This window comes from Pyrgilauda ruficollis, unplaced genomic scaffold, assembly GCF_017590135.1.
Source record: "Pyrgilauda ruficollis isolate IOZ18807 unplaced genomic scaffold, ASM1759013v1 scaffold15, whole genome shotgun sequence".
In the NCBI taxonomy this organism is placed as follows: domain Eukaryota; kingdom Metazoa; phylum Chordata; class Aves; order Passeriformes; family Passeridae; genus Pyrgilauda; species Pyrgilauda ruficollis.
The window spans coordinates 18471434-18493831 of record NW_024513654.1 but is presented as its reverse complement, the minus strand read 5'-3'; the positions used below and the strand labels follow the sequence as shown (position 1 = coordinate 18493831).

Genomic DNA, 22398 nt, shown 5'->3' with positions numbered 1-22398 from the left:
CAGCTGCAAGGGTTTACGGTGCCAGCAAACGTGGGCTGGACCAGGGGTCCCAGTGTGCTGCAGGTGGCAAAGATGCCACAAACAAGGCCATCCCCTCTGCCTGCTTGTGCACGGAGCAAGCTGGTGCCACGTGGAGATGGCCTTACTCGCCACTATGCTCAAAAGGCGTTTGGGTGGAGGTGCAGGGAAGCTACTATCAATCAAAGTGATACTTGGTCAGGGGATTTCCCCCTTTTCCTTTCACTTCCCTCCAGCAGCAGAAGGGGTGGGGATAAGCAGGGACACTCACTGCTGCGTGAGGAAAATTCCCCTGCAGAGGCTGATGAACCCGCCTGACGGGCGCGCTGCCGGTATTACGTGTTGTGCCGCATGTGTATCCGCCAGCCACAAGGCCCTGGCAAGGGGCCCCGGCTGGAATTAACCTGCAGTAACCCCAAGGGCAGCCTTGGCGGGGTGTGCCTGCCTGGCCTGCGCTGGAGTATGAAAGCCATTATAATCCACTCATTCATGATGCTTAAAGCGCCAGAGGCGTTTTTCCCCTGGTTCTCCTGGAAGAGAGAAGGGTTTGGAAGCAGTAAGGCACAGCATTCCCATCCTGATGGAGTATCTCATGCTTTAACAAGCCCTGCCCACCATGTCATCAGTCCAACAAGTTTTAAAGTAACATTTATCATTTTTATTATGAACAAATAAAATTTCAGATCAGCACAACCAGATGTCTGTTTCCATATTAGTAGAAATTATTTCAAAAAGTTTTTTTTTCCAGTACACAAAACAGAGATACTACTATGCAGAAATCCCTAAGCTGTGAAAAATCGTATCCTACTCACATTTCAACAGTGACAGAGCTTAGACAATGTGCAGATTCAACTTTCCAATCCTTCCCTGAACACTCAACATTTAGACTTCTGCTCTTCACAATACCAGCAGGGCTGGGAATGGTTTTGGAAAACAAACCCGTCCATGCTTCTGCCAGCAGCAGTGTGTGTGGTTCGTACTGTTCCTTCCTGTGCTCGGCTGGTCAGCAGCGAGCCTCACCCACACCTCTGGGAGGCAGGGTGTAACACCCCGTTACAGACAGGGAAACTGAGGCACAGTTTTTAAGTGACTTTGTCCCAAATGATGCAGCAAGCGAGTTGTTAAGCTGGAAACAGGTCCCAGCTGCTTTAGCCATGAGGTCCCACTGCTGCTTTTTCTGCTTCCACCTTTCACAGACTCATTTAAGCTAAACATACAGACGATGCGTCCAGGACACAAACATGCCACCAAAAATATATATATATTTATAGGTATATATATATATATATATATCTCAAACAAAGTTCTACTTAAACTGTTGTATCTGTTTCTTAATCTAACAAAAATTCTAACTCAAATACATTCAAAATCACCTGCACCCACAGTTCAATGTAGGCAATTAAATAATTAAGAAACCCCTAGAATGTTCATAACTCAGAAAAAAAAAAAGAAAAACGGCAAATAGCTGTCAATACGTCTATGTATATTAAAGAATGATTTAAGGCACCCAGAGATATTTGCCAATCTACCTTTAAAGTGACTGGACAAACACCAGGACTGTTTGGTTACTGCTCCTCAGCTTCCACTCTCATTCCAGATTCTGGACCTGAATCAGCACTTGAAATTTGAAAGGAACCCTTGATGTCAAGCCCTGCTTCTCTGCTGAGAGGATGTGAAATACTGCTGCATTTCACAGCACGCATCTCTACTGTAGAGTATGTCACACTACACCTTAAGGGCACCAGGAGCAAGGAAATCATTCTCCCCTTCTCCCCTCCCCTCACCCCTTTCTAATTACTGGCTGGATCAAATTCATCTCTGGTGACTTCCATGAGTTCAGAGGGGTTTACACTAGAGCAAAGTCAGCCCACAATTACAGAGCTAACAGTGTTTCTCATTATTGGAGGGCTTTTTGGGTTTTTTTTCAAATGGTAGGATACAGCTGTAGCCACAACTCCCTTTGCTCCAGCCAGCACCCAGGCAGTTAACAGTCTCAGAGCAGTAAGGACGCTGTCTCCTGAAACCAAGAGCTGAAGGACTCTCTTCTACATTTGTCCTTGTTCCTCTTGGCTGGAGACCACATCACTCCTAATGGCTCAAAAACTCAAAGGGTCCCATTGCTGAGCAAAAGCAAGGTCATGGTGGTGGCAGGGAGGGGAAGGTGAGGATACAGACTCATTTTCTGAGTAACAAGCTCGTTCTTGTTAAGGAGAACATCACAGAGCTATCCTGGCTCCTGGTGAGTTTCACTGCAGCAGGAGGAAGCAAAGCTGCAGACACTCGCTCCCATGAAGCTTCCCTGGCTGCAACATGGCAGAGCTGAGGTGAGGAAGTTGGCATCTGCACTGTCTCTGCCTTCCCTGGCCTGCCTGAATAAGGGAGACACTGCAAACCCCACTCCAATATCACTTTGTTCCAGCTACCTCTTGTGCTTTCCTCCAGCTCCGATTGATGCATTGAAGCAACAAAAACAGTACTATCGCTACAACTAAAAACAATAATAGTAATAAAAATTAATAATAACTAGGAGAACTAAGGGGGAAAAAGCACGTTCAGCTCAGTGAGGGGCGTGATGCCATGACATCCAGAATGTAACGGACTGCCTGAACTCAAGCTAGTCCCTGCAACTTGCAGGAAACAACACCCACACGGACTTTTTCCCCAGCGCCCTCCAGCTGCATGCCCACATCGGCTCAGTGATGTAACTGACCTTTCTGCAGGCTCAGCCGCCCTCGCTGCCTGTCTCGCTGGCAAAGGAGCGAGGTGGCAAGATGGCTCGCCGAGGGGGCTGGGAAGCAAGCTAAGGGACTAACAAGGAGCTGGTTTTGCCTCTCCTTCCCACTCCCTCTGGGCAGCAGGGAATGGCATACCAACACAGCAGACCCTGGGCAAGAAAGCACAGAGGTAGCTCACACTGGTCGCAGTGTCTCACCTTGAGGTCTCAACTTCCTCAAGCCCCCTGTGCCACCTGGCCCCACATTGGTGTTTCTCAGGCACTTGTTCAGTGGAGCCCCCGAGGATGAAAATACCTGGTCCTGCAGACACCTTCACTCCTCTCTATACCTGCAGGTGCTCCCTTGTCCTGTCTCGGTGCTCAGCAAAGATGTGGATCTGCCTACCACCCAGAAGGGACCCTGTTTTTCCAGCACATAAAGCAGCTTAGCTCAGAGGTGGAGCTTTGGTTTACATCCTTCTCCTCCTCTCCATTTTGGCAAAGTTCCATTTGCCAGCAAAAATCTCGGTGAACAAAACACACTATGGGCTGGTCCTGCCCCTTGGCAGCCAGTGGCACACCCTTCCATCTGTCCTCCTCCTCACTGTGGCTCTCCAAAACAGCTGTGGAGCTCAGAGTCACACTCTGCCTTCAGTCCCTCATGGCACAGATGGCAGTGCAGGGAGGGAGGCTGTGACACCAGAGGGAGTGCAAATTAAGGCCACCAGCACTCCCTCTCCAGTGCCCACTGCTGTTACTGAATCCCCTGGCCAGTGGTGGACCTGGGGATCTGAGAGAGTCTGGGCACTCTACTCTTCCCAGCCAAAGTGGCTAGGTGGTGAGGAGCAGTGGAGAACACTTCCCAAGAGACATCTTGGAAAGAAACAATTCTTCTTTCTGATGGCAAGAGCAAGGGATGGGGCTGCTTTTCCCAGGAAGAACAGTTTAGCCATGTCATGTCTGTAAGCAGCTCTTGAGAAAAGACGAGGGACAGTGGCAGAAACTTTGAGGGGAAGGTAGTGGGGAGAGGGTCACTGACTTTGGCTCAACTCTTCATCTGGCTAGTTCAGGCTTCCCTTAACTAAATAGTACATAGCCAACTGCAATGGGCCTCCCCAGGCCACTTCCTGCCAGCTTCTCTTCCAGGTAGAGACTGGGAAAATGTAGAGCAGGAGTCAGGTTAGAGAGGCTGGAGAGGAAAACAGAAAGGGAAAGGAGAGGAGGGAAAGGGTGGCCTTGTGTTATAACGGCAGAGTCCTAGATCTTAAATACATCACGCAAAATGCAGCGTGCGAGGGGGTGTTAAAACTCATTATCATTATCTTAAGCAAACTGGTAGCATTATTCAGTAGTTAGTTAACAGAACATTAAACTTTTGTCCAGCGTGTTTGGAGGGGGTGGGAAGGGAGAAAAAAGGAGGAAGGAGAGGTGTAGATGTGTGTGTGAAAGGGAGCAGGAACTCAGCCACTCTTGTGACTTCCATCTCCAGTCCGCATTTTCCGAGCCAGGATGACCTCCTTGGAGACCTTCTTGCGATCACTGGCCAGCCCCAGGAGGCACATGAGGTCAATGAAGGCTGTGGTTAAGTTGAAGCGCCAGCCAAATTCACTGGTGGAGTAGTCATAGGGGAAGGTGTGGTGGTAGTTGTGGAAGCCTTCTCCTGAAAAACATGACCAGGGAGAGGATGTTGCAGAGCTCTAGATGATAGGACCCTTTATCTTGACCCAAAGCATCATATTCTTGTAATGGGCTCTGGATTGAGTCCAAGTTCCTCTCTCCTCTCAGCCCAATTTCACCCTTCTGCAATCTACCCCGTATCATTTGGGCATGACCCAGCATGCCAGGGCCGAGACAATGACAATCACAGAGGACTTTTGGTGCTTTAGAGGAAAATTAGCATGTGGCAAGAAATGGTGAAAGGCCCTGGCTCCCCAGCTGCACCAAAAAAATGGAAGATTCCTAATAGTTTTTCCCTCCCACCACAAGAAATCTTCTAGTATTAATTCAGCTACCAGTTAGACCAGCAGCAAGCCCCCAAAAAAACAGGCTAATCAATACTCCCACAACACTGGCAATCCTAATGTCAAATCCAAAGGACATTTCCAGATGGGGAAAAAAGCAGACACTAAGCAGACACTTCTACTAAGCAATCTACACCAGTCAGCCACTATCTGTTCTGGACACTGTCAACGTAGGCTTAAGTGCTCAGGACCCCTTCAAAGACACTGCCTTGACTCGTGCTCCTACCCCTGAATCTCTGCAGCTCAAATCCCTCTCTACTAAAATTGCACAAGCAGATCCTTTGGTGGTAGAAACCAGTGGAGCCTCACTGAGGTACAGTGGTGCAAAACAGATGAGGATTTAGGAAGGGGAAAACAGATAAGAGCATATGCTTATCCTGGGATGTACTTTACTACATCTCCAAAATTTCAGTAAAAAGCATGAAAACATCTCTCTTGTCTTACCCTCAAGTACCCCCAAAATCAACAGCTGTCCTGAGAACATGTCAAAATGTGAATCTGCTGGTTTTCAAGTTGACAAATCTCAGAGAGATATGCAGTGACGGCAGCACATGTTTTTCAGTCTAGTGAACATGGCAGACAGACCTCTGAACGGGGTAAATATAATACTGCCATTGAGATAAGAAGGTGCTAAGTGTAGCAGAGTCCTTTCCAGCCTGGAAAGAGTCTGATGGGAGCTGATAACCCCACTGCCCTTATGTACTCACTGGCCAGCACAGGAAACACCCTCAGATGCAAAGGCTGGAAGGGAAGGGTGCAGGGGAAATAGGGTCACCTGGATTGACAGAAATTCCTAGAAGCAGTTGCAGCCCCGAGAGGCAGTCCCTGTTCTAGAGTCCCCCTGCAGCAAAGACACAGGTGTTGAACATACCTAGGGCCCCCAGGCTGACCAAGGGGTTCTCCCGCGGGTTGATGTTCTGGTCATACGGCCGGTTGCCAAACATGTGAGCAGCACTGTTCACTAGCCAAGTGGCATTGAGCCCTAGGGTGTAGCGCAGGATGGCTGGAATGAAGAAGCTGATGATGATGGATTCATCCCAGAAGTACCAGGGCACTACAGCTGGCAGTGTGAAGCACAGCAACACCACTGAAGGCTTGTAGTATCTGGAAAGGAAGGGACCAGGAGGAAGGTGTTCAGTGGCAGAAGCAGGACAGGAAGGACTGATTCAGTCCTCCATTTGAAGGATTCATGCTCAGCTATACAGGGAAAATCAAGTGCAGAAATGCCTCACTCCTGAGCCTTGTATCTTTTGCTCTGGATGTGCAGAAGCCATGCCCGGAGATTCCCAAGCCCTATCATCAGGCAAGAGACTCAGACTAAATCATGCTCTCCTCACATCTGCACAAAGCAATGCTCCCATCACCATGGGGGTGAGTGAGAGTCCAGACACTCAGACACCCAGAAAAGCTGCTGCTTTTGGCCTCATCTGCCATTTGCTTCTCAGCTACATTGGTCGCCCATAAAGGCAACCCCATGCTTCCAGAGTCCCACAGATGGTTCTTTCTCTGGCTTTGGCCCAGTGCTGCAACTCCTCCTTGCAGACTTGGGTCTGCCTACAAATACACCCCATCAACAAGTGCAAGCAAGTGGCACAGATGAGCACGTGGGCTCTCTCACACTAGAAGAATGGGAATAGAGGAAGGTGAACCACTCTGATGACCCACAAGAAGTCAGTTTGGGACTGTACTAGGAACTGTCTGACTGAGGTTGGTTACTTTTGGGTTCAGTCCCACATCCCTGTGACAGGGTCACCTGCTCTGGGTCCTAGTATAGCTCCAGATGGGTGAGAGATACCCTACCCAAGAGGCACCAGTGAATCAAGACTGTTCTTCCCAGTTACTGCCCCTCTCACATCTCCATTTGCAACCCTTCTTTCACCATACGGTTTCCAGAAGACTGATGGAAGAGGGGCACACACATGGCCTGGAAGGTGTACAATTTCCAAGGATGTCTCAGAGGCACTGTGTGTGGGCTCTGGGCCAGCCAAAGCAGCAGCTGGGCTGTGGGATGAGGTGTGGGAGGGCTTTGTGGTGGGAAGCTCAGCCTGCTGCTGGCAAGATGCTGCAGGCAAGAGAAGGGTGTGGGAGGGCTAGAGGTAGCACTGGATTCTAAACATTTCCCATAGGAAAGGAACAGCTCATTTCTCACAGTTCATCTCACAGCCAAGCCTTGGCCACACTGAAGAGTCACATTTCTTACATGATGCCCTCAATCTTCTCACATTCCATCAAAGCCACTTGAGTTCCCAGCCCATTTGTCCCTGCTCCATTCCCCACGGCTCCCCACTAGGGTTGACCCCACTACTCACCTGCGCTGGAACATCACCACTTTGTCAGCCTTTATGTCACTCAGGTCCAGCTTCTGTCCCTTCTCGATGACATCGGGGTGCTTGCGCACAAGCAGCCAGCCAATGTGGGAGAAGAAGAAGCCCCGCATGGCATTGTGTGGGTCCGCATCTGTTTCGGAGAACTTGTGATGCACACGGTGGTCCCGGACCCACTCGTAGATGTCATTCTGCAAGTCAGCAGGAGTGAAAACTTAGGGGTCAGGGGGAATGGAGACATTCCCTTCAAATTACAACATGGCCTGAAATGTTTAAATACTTAAATCCTATTGACCTGAACTTGTATCAGTGGCATTATGTCTCATTAGAGTTTGGGGGTTCTGACCTTTAAAACAGAGGTTGGGTTTTGGCTCCACCGCTCCAGTTTTTTTGGGAAACAGCTCCAGGGGTGCCTCAGTGCTGCTCTTTGATTGGCCAACTCTGGGCTGGGGGGGGGGTTGTACCACACCCATGGTGCTGCAGGCTCTTATTGGTCAGCCTGTGCCCCACCCCTGCAGCAGCCACTCTCATTGGCTGGCTGGTGCCTCCTCGCCTATGCTCGGCTCCTGTCCCATCCCCATCCCTGTCCTCATCCCTATCCCTGCACATTGCCAGCCAGGGCTGACCTGCCCCTTCCCTCTACCTGACATTTCCCACAGGTCATCCTGCCTTGCTTGTCCTGGGATTGCCTAATCAGATGTTTAACTTCGGGGGGGCAAGGCTTTTTTTAACTTTTGTTTTTTTTTTTCCCATTGGAAATCAGTCTTAAAATTAAGGTCCCTTTTTAGAAGGAGAACAAACACACCATTTCAATGACATTTCTCAAAAATACCTCTCTTCAGTCCCATTACTGTTCCATTTAAGCAGCAAAATCAATACCGTTTGGAAAATGTCAACGCTTTTATCATTTGTATTATGAAATGATTGCTTTGGCTGGTTTTAAGAATAGATTTTCATAAGCCTGTGATCATGTCTTTGTATCAAGATTTCAATGAGCTTAAAGCCATGTATTACACCATCCTAGAAAACATGAAATAGAGATCTAACCATAGCTCTATTACCTATATTACACAAGAAGCTCCTTAATCGCCTACATACCCAGGACTTTTCCTGAAAACACTTTGAAGGTAGGGAAATGGCATAACCATCCCTATTTCTTGCCTCAAAAGACTAAGGGACTTGTCCACACAGGGAGCCTCTAACAGAGACACGACTCCTCAAGTCCTTTTCAAGGATTGTAACCACTCCTCCTTTACCTGAGATAAAATGATTTACCTGCACGCCATTCAAGAAGGCAATGGGTTAAACTCATACTTGTTTCCTAATAGTGGAAACTGCTGCCTTCCTCCCAGCCAAATATCTTCAAGTATCAGCAACCCTTGCTGATCGTGGCCAGAGCTTGGTCACTCAGTATTCCCCCAGAAGAGAGTGGCCCAGCTGCCCTCCCTGTCTAAGTAAGCAGAGAAACTCAACCCGTACCTATGCTATGGCTGAAACCCAAGTTTCACCAGTGACCCAAAGTCTCTTTCACATTCCAGAACCTACACAGCACCATGTAACATGAGAAAGCCCATCTGAAAGGTGACAGACAACTTGGGCTTGCACATATGGGAAGGTTTTCCCCATCTTGCTGGATGCAGGAGGCACAAATTTGGAAAGAGACCATAAAACGCAGCTGGATCGTGGTATGACTTCATCCACCACATCCTGTCTACAAAAAAAAATCAGGAATCTCAAACCTGAAAAATCTGTATCTTGACACAAACTTTAGCTCATTATCTTTTCTACAGGTCTTATTTTGGGACCACCTCTAACTGCAACCCTGAATGAAAATCATGACTTTCTGAGAAGAGCAAGCAAAGCCAAGGAGAATGTCTTCTTCCTTGGGAGTTTCCAGCTACAGGCTATAACCATGAGATCTTCTGTTGTGCTGCAGCTGACAGGTCTTGCAGGTGGAAAAGCCAGTTAGAGGCAGAATTCACAAATTCTCAGAAATTACAAGTCACAGGTCTCTGAGCAGCCAACAGGCTGGATGAGCTAAGATAAGAGAGTCCATAAACTTCCGTGATCTTAAAAGTTCCTGATTTCCTCTGCTGCCACTAATAGGAACAACACAAATTCAACATAAATCTTCTCTTGATCTCACTGAAAGTAACTACTAAAAAAATCCATGGGGAATAGTATCAAATTTTCAGTAAAACTTTGGATTAGTTCCTATTGAAGCTGAAATATCTGTCTATCTCTCATCTTTGTCTATTCCTATCCCCTACAGCAATAGCTCAGCAAATTCTTTCCCCCTCTGCCCTATAACCCTGTGAAAGATGGTCTTTGTACAGGACTAGCTAATACACAGCAACCCATCCTGTTGCCTTGCTGAGTGCTGGACCACTGGCTGGAATCAGCAGCTTGGTCCCTCCCCTTCCTCATCAAAGACGGCTGTTTGGTACTATCAGAGAAGAAGAAATTCAATGATGTTTTAGAAAGTTTGTCAAGGCTTAAAAAACTTTACTCTGTTTTGATTACATGTAAAAAAAAGTAATATCGTCTGGAGAATTACTTAAGAGCACAGCACTGATACTTTTGTGTTCACCTTTTTATAGCAGAAAGTGCTGCATTCTGACACCTTCCTGAGTACTTCCCACAGACAAGCAACCCTTCAGTACAGTTGGAGGATGGAGTGTTGTTAGGGCTGACTTACAGCAGCAAGCCTGAGAGAGGATTTATTTTTCTGTGCCATGCCAATCTGGGTTTTCACTCTGAGTTCTACACATTTGCAGTTTTGTTTGTTTTGGGGACTGTGAAGTACTCTCACAGTAGTTAGGCAATTTCCTGAGGTTAGGGCCCTTTGAGAGGTGAAGCAATCTCCCAAGGTCCTTAACAGTGCCTGCAGTCACTTGTGCCATTCTGCATGGGCCCAACCCTTCTCTCCTTAAAATATCACTGACCTGGGACAACTCTCTGCAAGGCAGTGGAGGGATTTGTAACATGATTAGTCCTAAATATCACTCTTCTGAATGAAAGAAACATCTTCTAAATCTCAACAAGTTCTTTGTCTTTATGAAGTAGCAAATTCTACATCCTGTAGAATTCTACATCCTTGGCTTTGCAGATGTCTTCTCCTTTACCAGCCACACAGCAAAAGGAGAGTGAGGCAACACCAGGAGAACACTTAACACTTCCACACCTCTTTCATGGGAGCTGGTGCAAGCACAGGGAGACCACACCTTAACAGAAAGGTACATTCCTGCTTTGGAGAGATTTCCTACCCTGGTTTTGGCCAGTTGTCCTCTCAACACTGGGTTTGTCTCAGAGTCATCCTCTGATGGGACAAGGTAAAGAAAATGAGACAGACTCTAGCACCTCAGTGTTAGATGGAAAGGGCTCTCTTTTTCCTAACAAGAGGTAGTAGGAGAGAGGAACCTCTTCATCAGATTGTGTCCCATATCTGAGACAGGGGTTCACGGGAGCACGTCCTTCTGAGGACCTCTGGCACATTGAGGAAGTGCTTACCTGGAAGGCCATGGAGTTGGCAATAGTCAGGAAGATGCGCAGGGGCAGCGTGGCTTTGTAGGAGCGATGACTCCAGAGGCGGTGAGATCCAGCTGTGATCCCCAGAGCACTCACCACGAAACACAGAAGAGCTACAAAGGAAAAGAAGGTGTTTGAGCAGTTGGAGCAAAGCTTCAGGCACAGCAATACAAAGGTGGGCCTTCCCCCAAAGCTGTATAAGCAAGAGAGGAATCCATGGAGAATTCAGACTGGGGCAATAAAACTCCATGTGAGATTGCCCAAGCTACCACAGGCCTCCTAGGCAATGTGGGACAAATCAATTCAGCTCTTCATCTCTAACAAGGAAGGGGGCTCCGCCTTATAAGACTCACAAGGGTTGGTTCTTCAGCATAGTACCATCTGTCATAATGCAGAGTAGTCAAAATTGTATAAACTGGCTGCTTTCATAAAGCACAGTGGTAAAAGCACTGCAGTCCACCAGGGAACAGCTTCTCCCTTTCCTTCCACCCCAAATAATCCAGACTCTTGCTTTCCTATCTCACCAATCCCCCCGAAATCTCTTTTACATTATTTTCACCCAGAGATGGTACATCATCTTAGCATTCTTGAGGGAGACAACTCAGGCCCAGGGTTACGCTTTTCTTCTGCTCCCTTTCTCAGCAGAAGCTGGCTAAAAAAAGATCTAACCTATCCTCCCACTGAAGCCTGGGCTTCACCTTCAGCCCTAGCACTGGTTTAAAATCTGCCCAGAGGCTACTGTTCCTAGGGTCTTTTTGATCCCTCCCTCTGCTCAACTGCTGCACCTTTCACAGAAGGAAACCCCAGGGCTAACGATTCGTTGCAAGTTGTGCCCATGGCAGAGGCAGATGTTGCTGGGCCCTGTTGAGCTTTGAGGCTGCTTCATGTGCTCCCTCTTCACACAGGGCAGAAGGAATTCCTTGCCCCTTTGGCATCTAGTAAAAAACCACTTCCCTCTCCCATACATCATGAGTTCATATTTGCCCTGCTCTGTGTGCCTGTTTGCCCTCCTGGGAATTCTGGAAATTAACCTCAGCTCCAGCATCTGATCCTAAAACAGATCCCAAGAGTTTCATAGCAGCATTACACTAGGAAAGTAGGGTAAGAAGAAAATTGGTTCTGCAAATTAACTCTTCCTCTAGGAAGGAAGGGTCAGGAAGTTTGGCAGAAAGAGAGCATTCAACAGCTGGTTTGCTCTGCAAGCTCAGACACAAAGAGGGAAGGGTACACACCTGTGAACAGGTCAACTGATCCACCTCTAGTCCCCTGGGGAAAGCAATGCTTCTTACCAGTTGCCTGGGGGAAATTCTCCTGGTATAAATTTGCACATTTCAGCCAAATGAATCAATCATGAAAAGAGTTCCTTATTCCTTCATGTAAGTCCATGGACAGGAATTGCCGGTAGTATGCTTGATGTTCAGCCATTCAGTCCGGCCAAATGGCTCTAATCAAGTTTATCTTGAATCCAGAAAACCAGATACTCTGACAGAAACTTGTCTGGAATCAGAAATCTGAGATCTGTGCCAGGCATGGCCCGGTTCTTTCATTCAAAATAATGCAAGCTTTATTTCTACTCATCTCCTGCTTCGTCCTTCTATCACCTCCTTTTTGTTTTTCTACATTCCCAGCCTAATCTCTTATCCACTAAAAGCCTGTCTTGGCTGATTTAACATGATCTTCTGGCCCCTTAAACTTGCATGAACCCTTCTCACTTCCATCCCACTGCACAAGAGTGACCTTCCCTCTCTGCTGATCTGACCGTGATTCCTCATCTTCATCTTCTCCCTTGGTTCCCCTGCCTGCTGCTGAATAGACCAGCACAACTCTGCCCTGTGTCTCCCACCACCTTGGCAATCTTTCAGAAGAGCCAAACATGCAAATACAGCAGGATCTAGCCTTTGCAAGAGGCAACTGAGCTGAACAAAGCTCACAAAGCTGTCCAATACAGACAATTATACAGACAATTCTCAGAATTTGCCTGTGGATATCCCTGTTGGGAAAAGATGACACCAGCAACAATAACATTATCAGCAAGCACAGGGAATCACAAAAGAGATGTGATGAGGACACCAACAGACTCCAACCCCAGACAACCCAGTATCTGCTTTTGGGTATCCTTTCCTGGAAGCTTTTGTAAAAAATCTGGAAAAGTACCTACTTTTGAGTGCCCCGGCATAGAACAGACTCAGCCTCCATCCAAAGCCATGAACCTCAGCAGCTCATGTTGACTTCTCTTGGACCTGCATCCCAGGTCACTACAATGGCCATAACTCTCTAATTATAATCCTGTGCTGCCTGGCCTCATGCCCATACACAGAAGCTGTAGTTTATCTAAGGGGCAGACACTTTCTGTGGGAAAGCAATTGATTCTCAGTCTATGCATTTGTGGCACCAGCCCCAAAGAAAGCCAAACCCTACCTGGAGACAATTAGACCCATCAGCCATATCTAAGAGTTTATGTGACAGTGATAGGATATGCACAATGATTGAAATCCTTGTGGAATACAGAAGAATCCAGCACCCTTATGATTCAGAGAGCTCACCCTCACAAACAGGTACAGTGATGATCATTGCATAGTCAGGGAATCAGCATCTCACAGGGAAGAAGAAAAACTCCTCCAAGATCATCCACTAAGAATTCAATTGGAAAGAGAGTTGAAAAGGTAAAACAAAGTAGCACAGATTTTCACACCTGCCCTGTGATGCTGCCCCAAACTGAAGGACTTAGGGACTCCATCAGCTGAGGATTCAAAGGCATCTTCCATACTGTGCTTTGAACTACACAAGATTCAAAAGACTGGCAACTCACAGGTGATATTCCCAGTGACCCATTCAACTGGAATACAAAGAATTATGACCACTGGCAGTAATAAGCACTCAATGCTCCAAAAATTAAACAGAAAACATTCCGCATTCAGTCATGGCCATGACTCATTAGGCTTTACCTCTTTAGGGCCCAAATTCAGACCCAAGTTATGATGAGAAATCAGGAATGTGCTGAAAGCATTGCCACCTGCAATGAACACCAGTGATGTTTACATGAAGAGCTGCTCCTGATCTAGCATGTGTCCTTGGGCTTTTGCTCAGTGCAGGACTGTTCCCTCCTTGCTGCCCAGTCCCTGTTAGCCAGGTGAGTCCTGCTACTCACAGGAGAAAGATACCAGGGGCAATGAAATTTACAGGTTGCATAAAGGGAACAGTGTTTAGGAGGAGTAATAGGATCTGCTGTCACTGAAACCTAACTTCCCTGCCACACTCAGAGAAGCACACCACCTGCTACTTAAGCCTGGAGGGAACACTAAGTGGTAAGGTGTTGCCAGCTGTAGTCTTGATGGGAAAGTAAAAAAACCACTGTAAACACTTTGCTGGTCTTATCTCTGGGGGTAGTATTGGCTGAGATTTTCTGACTGTCAGAATTGCCTAAATTACCCAGCAAGGTTCACCCTGGTCCAAAGACCAATACAGCAACAACCAATACCAATACAGCAACAACAAAATATGGTATCAACCCATGCTCCTAGAGCCTCTGGCACTGCAGGGAACTGAGGTGTTGACAGAGCACCATGTCAAGAGGAACCATGCCTATTTACAGACACTGCTGTCCAGGCCAACAGGAGCTAACACAATTACTGTTGGTCTGCTGCATCCAAGGGCTAAAAAGACTACCCACAAATCATGTTTCCAGGGAGGATCTGAGCAATTAGAGAAGAAACTGCCCATCACCTTCACATCCTGCCCTTTTAGACTCAGTCTCTGTGCCATTGGGTGAATGACGTAAAATGTGCCCATGATCCTTGAAAAGACTAAGCAAGACTTTGAGAAGTGCAGTGGAAAAGATAATAAATAAAAGAAGAGCTGACTAGAAAGCCAGTGCTGGACAGGCTCACAGAGCTCTTGTGATGGTGAGCTCTCACCTGACCAACAACCCGAGCTCATTCTGGGAAGCTCTGTACCAGAAAGGGATCAGGGCATACAATGCACACAGCAACGCAGAACAGCAAACAATGATGAAGGCAGGGCGGTGGAGCTTGAGAGACAAAGAGGAATTAGCACATAGAGAAATGAAAACAAAAGAGGACAGTCACCAATATAACTGGTTTCAAAGGGAGAGCAACATCAAGGAGATGGGGGCCTGGATGAAGTGGGTGTAAGCAATGGATAAATTATAGAAGGTAGATAAGCTACCAGACCCCACAGCTGCCTGTTGCAACACAACAGAGAACACCCAAGACCACGCTAATTTTATACTATATGTACACAACCTAAGGAAGAAATTATCTGAAAAACAAACACAGAAACAAGCAAAAATTCCAGCAGCTCCAGAACTACCATTGCTAGAGCTGACCTGCCATAAGCCCATGGTGTACTGCCAGGAGCAACCCAAGTCTCTGCTGCACTATCCTTGCGTGTAACATGGGAACTGCAGTCCTCTCCTTGCTACCAGAGGGTGATGGGAGAAAACAGCAAGTCACTGACATGACAGCCTCAGATGCCTTGTATATGCCAAATAAAGGTATGAGCTGAGAAAAGGGCCATGCAAGGAGCAAGAAGCCTTGCTGAGAAGGTAGACGTGGAGAACCAGAGTATTCCAGTTCCAGTTAGTGCTGGAGGAGAATGGACTATAAGGGAACTCTGACTTGGCTGTAAGGTGCCATGAACGGTGGTCCTTTCTCAGAACAGGAGTGCAGGACAGGGAGCTTGGTGGAGCTACTCTAGCTTTGGTAAGGCCAGATAGATCTTCAGCCAGTCCAGAACAGTGCAGCTCCCCCAAACACCATGTCCTTCTCCCATTTCCAGAACACATCACTCCAGAATCCACCACGGAATCTTGCAGTGCCTCACAGTGGCAGGAAAGCAACTGGCACTTCACATCAGAGTTGACTGAGCAAGGAGAGCAGGAGAGATTGACATCAGATAAAAAGCAAAGCAGATTCCTGGGAAGTGCAATGAGATGCCATACAGACATCCTAAAGAGATGCATGGTTGCAAAGACACTGCCTCAGAGACCATTTTGGGGTAAGGTGGGGTTTAGCAGAATGCAAAACAGCATTAACTTTCTGGATAAAGATGCTCAAACCCTCATAAGTATCCCAAGGGCACTCAAGGGAGAAGGGTTGCATGGATTTAGAAATCATGGAGCATATCAGCAGCTTGAAATGAAATCAGTAAATTCAACTCACTTTTTTTCCTTCTCCTTGCCCCACATCCTGAGGTTATCTGACTGGAATTGGAGGACCCAGGCTGTCAGCTCAGTGAGTGAGAGAAGCCAGCAGTCTTTGCTTAGCCTCCAGCCCAGAGATGGGACACACAGAACAGGATCAAGAGCCCTGAAATGCTCCTCCAACATCATGCTGAGGCTGCATGTTCTTCCCAGCTGTGATAGGCCAGGGGAAAGTACAGCATGTCAGGTTTCCACAAGGGAAAGGCCCAGCAAAGTCTTCCTTCACAACATCCCCCTGAAAGGCCATGTGGCTGCACAAGGGAACACATCAAGGCCTCTGCTTTTGCAGATGCTGTAGCCAGACTCTGACCCTTGCCTCCAGTGAAGTTCATCCCCCAGACCTCTGCCTGTGAGAGGCTGATAAGGTTACAGAGGAAGAGTCAGCCTGGCCATGCAGGAAGCCATCTCCCTCCTGGTTCAGCTGTGATACTTGTTGCACACAGCCACCAGGAACACAGACTTTGAGAGGTGATAGACCAGGTGGACCACCCCAGGGCCCATCCATAGCCGGGCTGACCAGGAAGCAGGAGCACTACTGAACCAAAAGCCACCCCAGCAGACCTCAATCTAGACTGTTGCTTTTTGTTTCAGGATGTTCTATTTCACAGGGAGGCAGGGGCTGGATGCAATCTCTCGACCTCCCTGCTGGGAGCCATTTGGTTTCTGGACTCCTCCAGGGGTCCACACAAAGACTCGTGGAAAGCAAAGCTCCCCTGCAGAGTGGGCCCTGGGCCCAGCTGTCTTTCAAGCAGTCAGAGAAGTTTGGTTCCTACCCAGGGCAAGATCTCTGAGAAAGCAGAGCTTTGCCTAGCTACCTTCTGCTGGGTTGTGCTTTCCACTGGAATTTGCTGCCTAGAGAGATGCTTATTTATTTTCTGAAAGTTGTCAGGCTTAGTTCCGGGATGACAGCGGCTAATCTATGCTTTTTTAAGAATGATAAAAGACCTGAGCTTCAGACTTAATTCTTGACTTTTATCTTCAGCACAACTGTATTTTGTCTCTTTCCCCTCATACACACGTTGAGGCTCTGTGGGATTTACACTCCCCTGGTAAGGACAGGAATGGTTCTCATGTCTGGGCAGCAGTCTCATGGCAAATAGTGCTCTGTACCTTGCCTCCCCAAAAACCCGTTAAGGTGCCCTTGCTAGCATCTTTCTTCCTAACTTTCTAGCACTGTCACAGTATTCTATCAAACAGTTTTTGTGCTTCACCCCAGAAGCAGCTACACATTCAGGATATTTCCAATCCTAATGTCTGTGAATCAAGTTTGTTCTTTGAGCAGACAAGCCAAATCCCTGCCAAATCTTTCCCTCTCATGTATGACCTTGCAAGAGACACTAGCATGTCCTTCCACAGCTTGCTACGAATCTAGCTCAAGAGCCGCTTCTAGAAGAACCCCCCTGCTTCTTTCTCATCCCCAAGTCTGTAGGCCTGGAGGGAAAAAAAAACCACCCAACACATTTGGGGGTTGCAGATGCCAAGAAACAGATAGAGGAACGTGCTTACCCCACGCCAGTGTCTGGATCTTTGCAGAAGGTATCAGTGTCAAGGCAAACAGGGCCCCTAGGTGCAGCAGGCTCATGAGGATGATATTCCTCCAGACGTATCGCAGCGGGGGCTTGGGGCCCTCTTTCTCCCGGTAGGTCTCATCAAAGATATCGTCTATCATGCCCCGGTCTCCTGCCAAGTCCTCATGATTGAGTAAGTCCTTCTCCATGACGCCATTTCCATTCCTGGTCACCCGGGAGGTGACTGTGCCACCAGAAGTGGTGTTGGAGGTGGAGGAGAACTCCTTGAAGAGGTAGCAATGGATATTTTCAAGAAAGGAAAGAAGGGAAACAAAATAAGAAGTTGCTGGTTATCAATTCAAGAAATAGAAATACATGCATCTAGGCTGGCAGTGTAAAGATTCACAGCCTGTAGTTTCCCTGGAAGGCTCCATTCTTTCAGCTGAGCCCTTGGCACAAAGAAGAGCCTGCTCTGGCCACATGGAGTCATGGCTTGAGAGGACAGGGACCTGGTCTTTCTAGAGAGGAGGTGAATGGTAGGTAGGGTGCCAAAAGTAAAGAAAAATACTTGAAAGCCAGTCTCTTTTCCACTGGTGGCTTTGGTGAGATCATTTGCAGACTGCAAGGACTTTTATTTTCATTCAGTTTGATTAGTGGATATTTTTAGATAGGGTTAGTGGGGGTTAGTAGGGTTAGTAGGGTTTGTGGTCTGGGCTTGTGCATAAGCAAACAATAAAGGAAATCTTGTGAATGAACAAAGAGGTGGGAAAGAAACTGGTCTGAAACACAGTTTTATAATAAATCAGTGGACTGCTCCTGAAGTCTTACTTATTTTTCACCCCACCTGGGACCACAGGGGAACATCAGGAAGATCCACAGGGGGATTCCTCTGGGGTGCCTCCTTATCTTGCCTGCCTCACCTTCCAAGATGGGATGTGGCAAGACCAACATGCTTGAAGATCAGTGGACGGAGGCAGTCAGGTGAGGTACTTCTAGTTAGAACTGCAGCTACTTATCCTGTGCCTGCTGCTAAGACTCTTATCCCTCTCTCATTTCCCACCCACAGGCAAACTGAGGTAAGGGAAGACAATCCTCTGATCTATGGCCACCAGCATGCAGAGAGGAAGTTTTAAGCAGCAAAGTTGGCTCGGCTTGGCTCCTGGCTCTCTTCTGTAACTGACACAACATTCCCTCAGAACATGCTTGTTTGCCCTGGCTGAGTGACAGCCTGCCCGACCAGGCATGCATGACAAAAGGAGCAGGCAGGACTGACCCTAATGAGACAGGTCACCGAACCCTGAATCACCGATTTCCATCTCCATCCACACAGCCGTGTGCTTGTGCTTGCGGTACTAGCAGCCCTTTGTCAGGCCCAAGCCCAAGTGCCCAGCACGTGGGACGCAAGCGGTGTGCCCCGCACACATCACCCCATCCCCTGCCCAAGGGACACATCCCTCTGCCACCAGACTGCTGCCTCCATGGGTGAAGGGGCACTAAAGGCCAGCCAGCAGGAACAGGAGAGCTGAGACTGCGGGAGGGAGCATGGTCAAGCTGGGAAAGTTCCTTTTCCAATAGAAATCTTTCCTGAATTAACAGCAGATTCCCACTCAGGTGTTCAGGATTCATAAAAGACCACCATCCTGCCATGGCCCAGTTTCCTGAGGGAGGCATTAAAATCAGGCCAGGCAGCTTACGTGGCCACCCCAACTCCTCCCTTTCCCAGGGGTTGAAACTAGAGGGTTACAGACATACCTTCCGATGGGGAGGAGCTGGCAAGGCCGACAGATTCCCCACATTTGGGAAGTAAAATGATCTCTACACAGGAGCGCTTTTAGTTTTTCCTTGGGGAATCAAAGGTTTGAAAGGAAAAAAACTGGACACAAAGTATCCTGCTGCCTTCACTGCTCGCAGGCAAGCTGCTGAGCTTGGGACTGGCACTTCTGCATCCTGGCTATAGGCTGTCTCTGCCTGCTTTCCTAGTTAATGTGTTGAGGGTATGATACTCTCGTCTGCTGGAGAATTTAGAGGTAATCCCCCCACCAAAAGAGCCATGAGAAATGGCTTCTAATACAGAGATTAGGCAAGGAGAAGTCCTGCCTGTTCCCAAGTGTTAAATAATCTCATCTAGCATTTTGGCAGAAAGGTACAATTGTCTTTCTTGGCTGCAAGACAATCTACCAAAAAGACCCAAGACTTGTCTATGCAGGAAAAATTCCCAGCGGTGATTGGTGGTATAATTAGACAGGTAACACACCCCATATGGACATGCTGCTTCCAGAGTAAGAATGTGGAGTTGGAGTTGCATTTTTCTCCTCCATGATAGCTTATGTCACTGTCAAAGTTACACAGGGGCAGAGAAGGAGGAGGGAAAGCGCAAAGAAAACAGCAGAGAGGAAAAAAATATCTTCTGGAGTTGTAGTAGCCACATGAGGAATTTTACCAGCATACCCATGCTACTGGAATTACACTGATATAATCAGGCTGGTCATTTCTCACATGTAAACTAACCTTGAACAAAAGGGCTACAAAGCAGCTGTGAAACAGCTCCACCGTTACAGACTTGGTGGGAGGAGCATGGGGGAAAGAGGGAGGGAGAGAGGTAGAAACGGGGGAAATGAGGCTAAAAAGAGGATTTTTATCCCCTTATGACCATAGTGGCTCCTACAGAGGAAAATGGGATGGCAATTGTTCTGGGGTCTAGGGCTGAGAGGGAGGAGGCCAGCCAAATAATTTTCATTAGCTTTCCCTCATTTCTGAATGACTTCGCTGCTCTCATCTGCAGAACAGATGTGTTTCCCCATGTACACCCCCACCTCCCCAGCACTGAACATGCCATAGGTGATCCTGGCATCCAGCCAGCTTATACAACCAACTGCAGCTCAAAGGCTCCAGCACCGGGCACAGTGTATGGGCCCCAGGGCACTGAATCTCGGGTCCGGTATATTTGAATATGCCCAGCATGACCCAGGGACAGGATTCTTTCCAGCTTCCAGGATATGACCCAAAATACATGCCAAAACCATGAAACATGGTTTGAACACACTGCCTTTGACATCCATTTTGGGAGGGGTGAAAAGTAAAGTTTTTACATCACAGCATCCCTGGAAGGTCATGGCATCTGCACAAAAGCACCAAGGGAGACCCTGGGTGCTGGTAACAGGAAAAGAGCAGGGGTATGATTTACATGCTCTTTTAGGCATTGGCAGAAGGGGAAAGGATGAGAAGATGAGAGCACAAACACTAGAATCAAGCACCCGCCTTCTCCCCTTGGGCAAAGGGTGGCTGCTATAAGGGTCGAAAATAAAAATGAAAATCTTTAAAAATCCAACAGCTCCACATGTCTTACTGGCATCAGGTCGTTATTCAAACCTTCTTATGCCAAAAATGGGCAGTCTCCCTATTGTATGCTTGCTTGGCTCAAGCAATGCAGACACAGTCATTCATTTCATCTGGGCAGCCAGCTTTCACCTTGTGTCTGTCCTAGAGACGCTTCCTGCTGCAGTATTTGGTTTTAAAACACTGCAAGTAAAACCCCTTTCTTATCAAAAATAAAGCGAATTAAGAAAATTCTTTAAAAATCCCAGTCTGAGTATCATCAAAAAACTTATGACTTCTTGGCACAAAAGATCTTCTTGAATAGCCCTTCATGCTACTCAAGCACCCAGCGTGTTTCGATGGGTGTTTTCAAAATAACCCTGTATTTCATGCTCAGTCTACCTGAGGGCACAGGATCCAGGAAGATCACCTCAAAGGCGGATGTCTCCGCTTCATCCATGGGCTCCCCAGCAGGCTTGGGTGATGTTTTAAGTTACCACTGAACCCCTCCGCCTCAGGGCTGCGAAGCGGAGCGGAGAGGACACAGGCACGCACGTGTGAATACGTGTGTGTGTGCACGCACAGACACGCGTGGATGCCCAGACCTTCTTCCCCAGCACAGCAGCGGCGCAGCGCTGCCGGAGCCGCGGAGATGGAGGAAGGGGCGAGGGAAAGACAAAGCACCCGCACCCGGGGCCCCGCTTACCTCCTCCTGCAGCAAGTGCGCAGGCATGGGGCGGCCCTGTCTCTCCTCCTCGGCGGCGGTACGCGGGCGCGCAGCTCCCCGACGCTGGCGAGAGGTTGGCTCTGGTCGGCTCCTCGCTTGGCGAGCTCTGCGGCTCGCGGAGGCGGGTGCGGAGGTATTTAAGGGGGGCTGCTTGCTCGGCGGCTGGCGGGGCCGGGCTCTGCGCGCTCCGGCCTCCCGGTGACCCCCTGCCCACGGCTGGGATGCGCGGGGTCAGCGCGGAGGGCGGCGAATCGCGGCGGGGGCCCGGCTCTCGACGTAGCCGGGGGGAGAGGCGGGGCGGAGCGGGCAGGGGGGCGGGAGGGAGGAAGGATGCTGAGGAAGAGGAGGATGACGAGGGCCAGGCTCTCTCATGATGCCTGGCTGCTTTTTTATTTTTTTTTTTCTTTTTTTTTTTTTTTCCCTTTCCTCCCCTCCCTCCCCCTTGCGAGCTGATTGGTTGCGGGAAATTTGGTGCCACCTCGGCTTGCCCTCGCCATTGGCTGCCCGCAATCTGCTGTTCGCTCCCCGCGGCGCGCACCCTGCGCGCCCCGCTGCGCGCTCTGCTCCGCGCGCGGCCCCGCGCCCCGCTCCGCGCCCGCCGGGGGTGCTGCGGTCCCCCGAGAGCCCCTTCCGCCGCCGCGAGGGCTGCCCCTCGTGAAATAAGGGGCTCCCGAGGGGTGAGGGATGTCAGGGAGCCCCGTTCCCCTTCCCCAGCTGGATGTGGGTTGCGGTGGGGGAGAAGGGGATTCAGCATGAAACATCTGCTCTGTATTGGGGATCTGTCTGGGGCGCAGTCTACATGTATATACGTGTATAGAAATCACACATTTCTGCAAAGAAAAGCACCCCACAACTTACATCCGGATAAGCATGTATGTCTGTGTAGATGTTCATCACAATATGCGCAAATAGTTTGGAAATTGTTGGCTGTAACATTTTTAAAAGAATCCTATCTGTTGTCCCCAAAAAACAGTGCCTTCAGCAGAGGATGGAAGGAAAAAGTAGTAGCTCAGTTTGCCCTCA

The 22398-nt window shown here is 48.5% G+C and overlaps 1 protein-coding gene across 1 annotated transcript; it reads right to left on the bottom strand.

Moving 5' to 3' along the window:
- Positions 1-663: 663 nt before the first annotated feature.
- SCD (stearoyl-CoA desaturase) lies at positions 664-21724 on the bottom strand. The gene is made up of 6 exons (XM_041461532.1): positions 21355-21724; positions 17332-17617; positions 10587-10717; positions 7062-7267; positions 5624-5856; positions 664-4391 (listed from the first exon to the last, which is right to left on the bottom strand). Exons 1-6 carry the CDS (start codon positions 21379-21381, stop codon positions 4192-4194), a joined length of 1083 nt encoding a protein of 360 aa, XP_041317466.1. The 5' UTR covers positions 21382-21724; the 3' UTR covers positions 664-4191.
- Positions 21725-22398: the final 674 nt, after the last annotated feature.

What these genes read in the sequence shown, in the direction of transcription:
- SCD (XM_041461532.1), bottom strand. Translation starts at nt 21,381, where the DNA reads ATGCCTGCGCACTTGCTGCAGGAGGAG. An exon ending in CGCACTTGCTGCAGGAGGAG is followed by an intron (nt 17,618 to 21,354) that starts GTAAGCGGGGCC and finishes TACCTCTTCAAG; the next exon opens with GAGTTCTCCTCCACCTCCAA. An exon ending in GTGGTGATGTTCCAGCGCAG is followed by an intron (nt 5,857 to 7,061) that starts GTGAGTAGTGGG and finishes CTTCCTTTCCAG; the next exon opens with ATACTACAAGCCTTCAGTGG.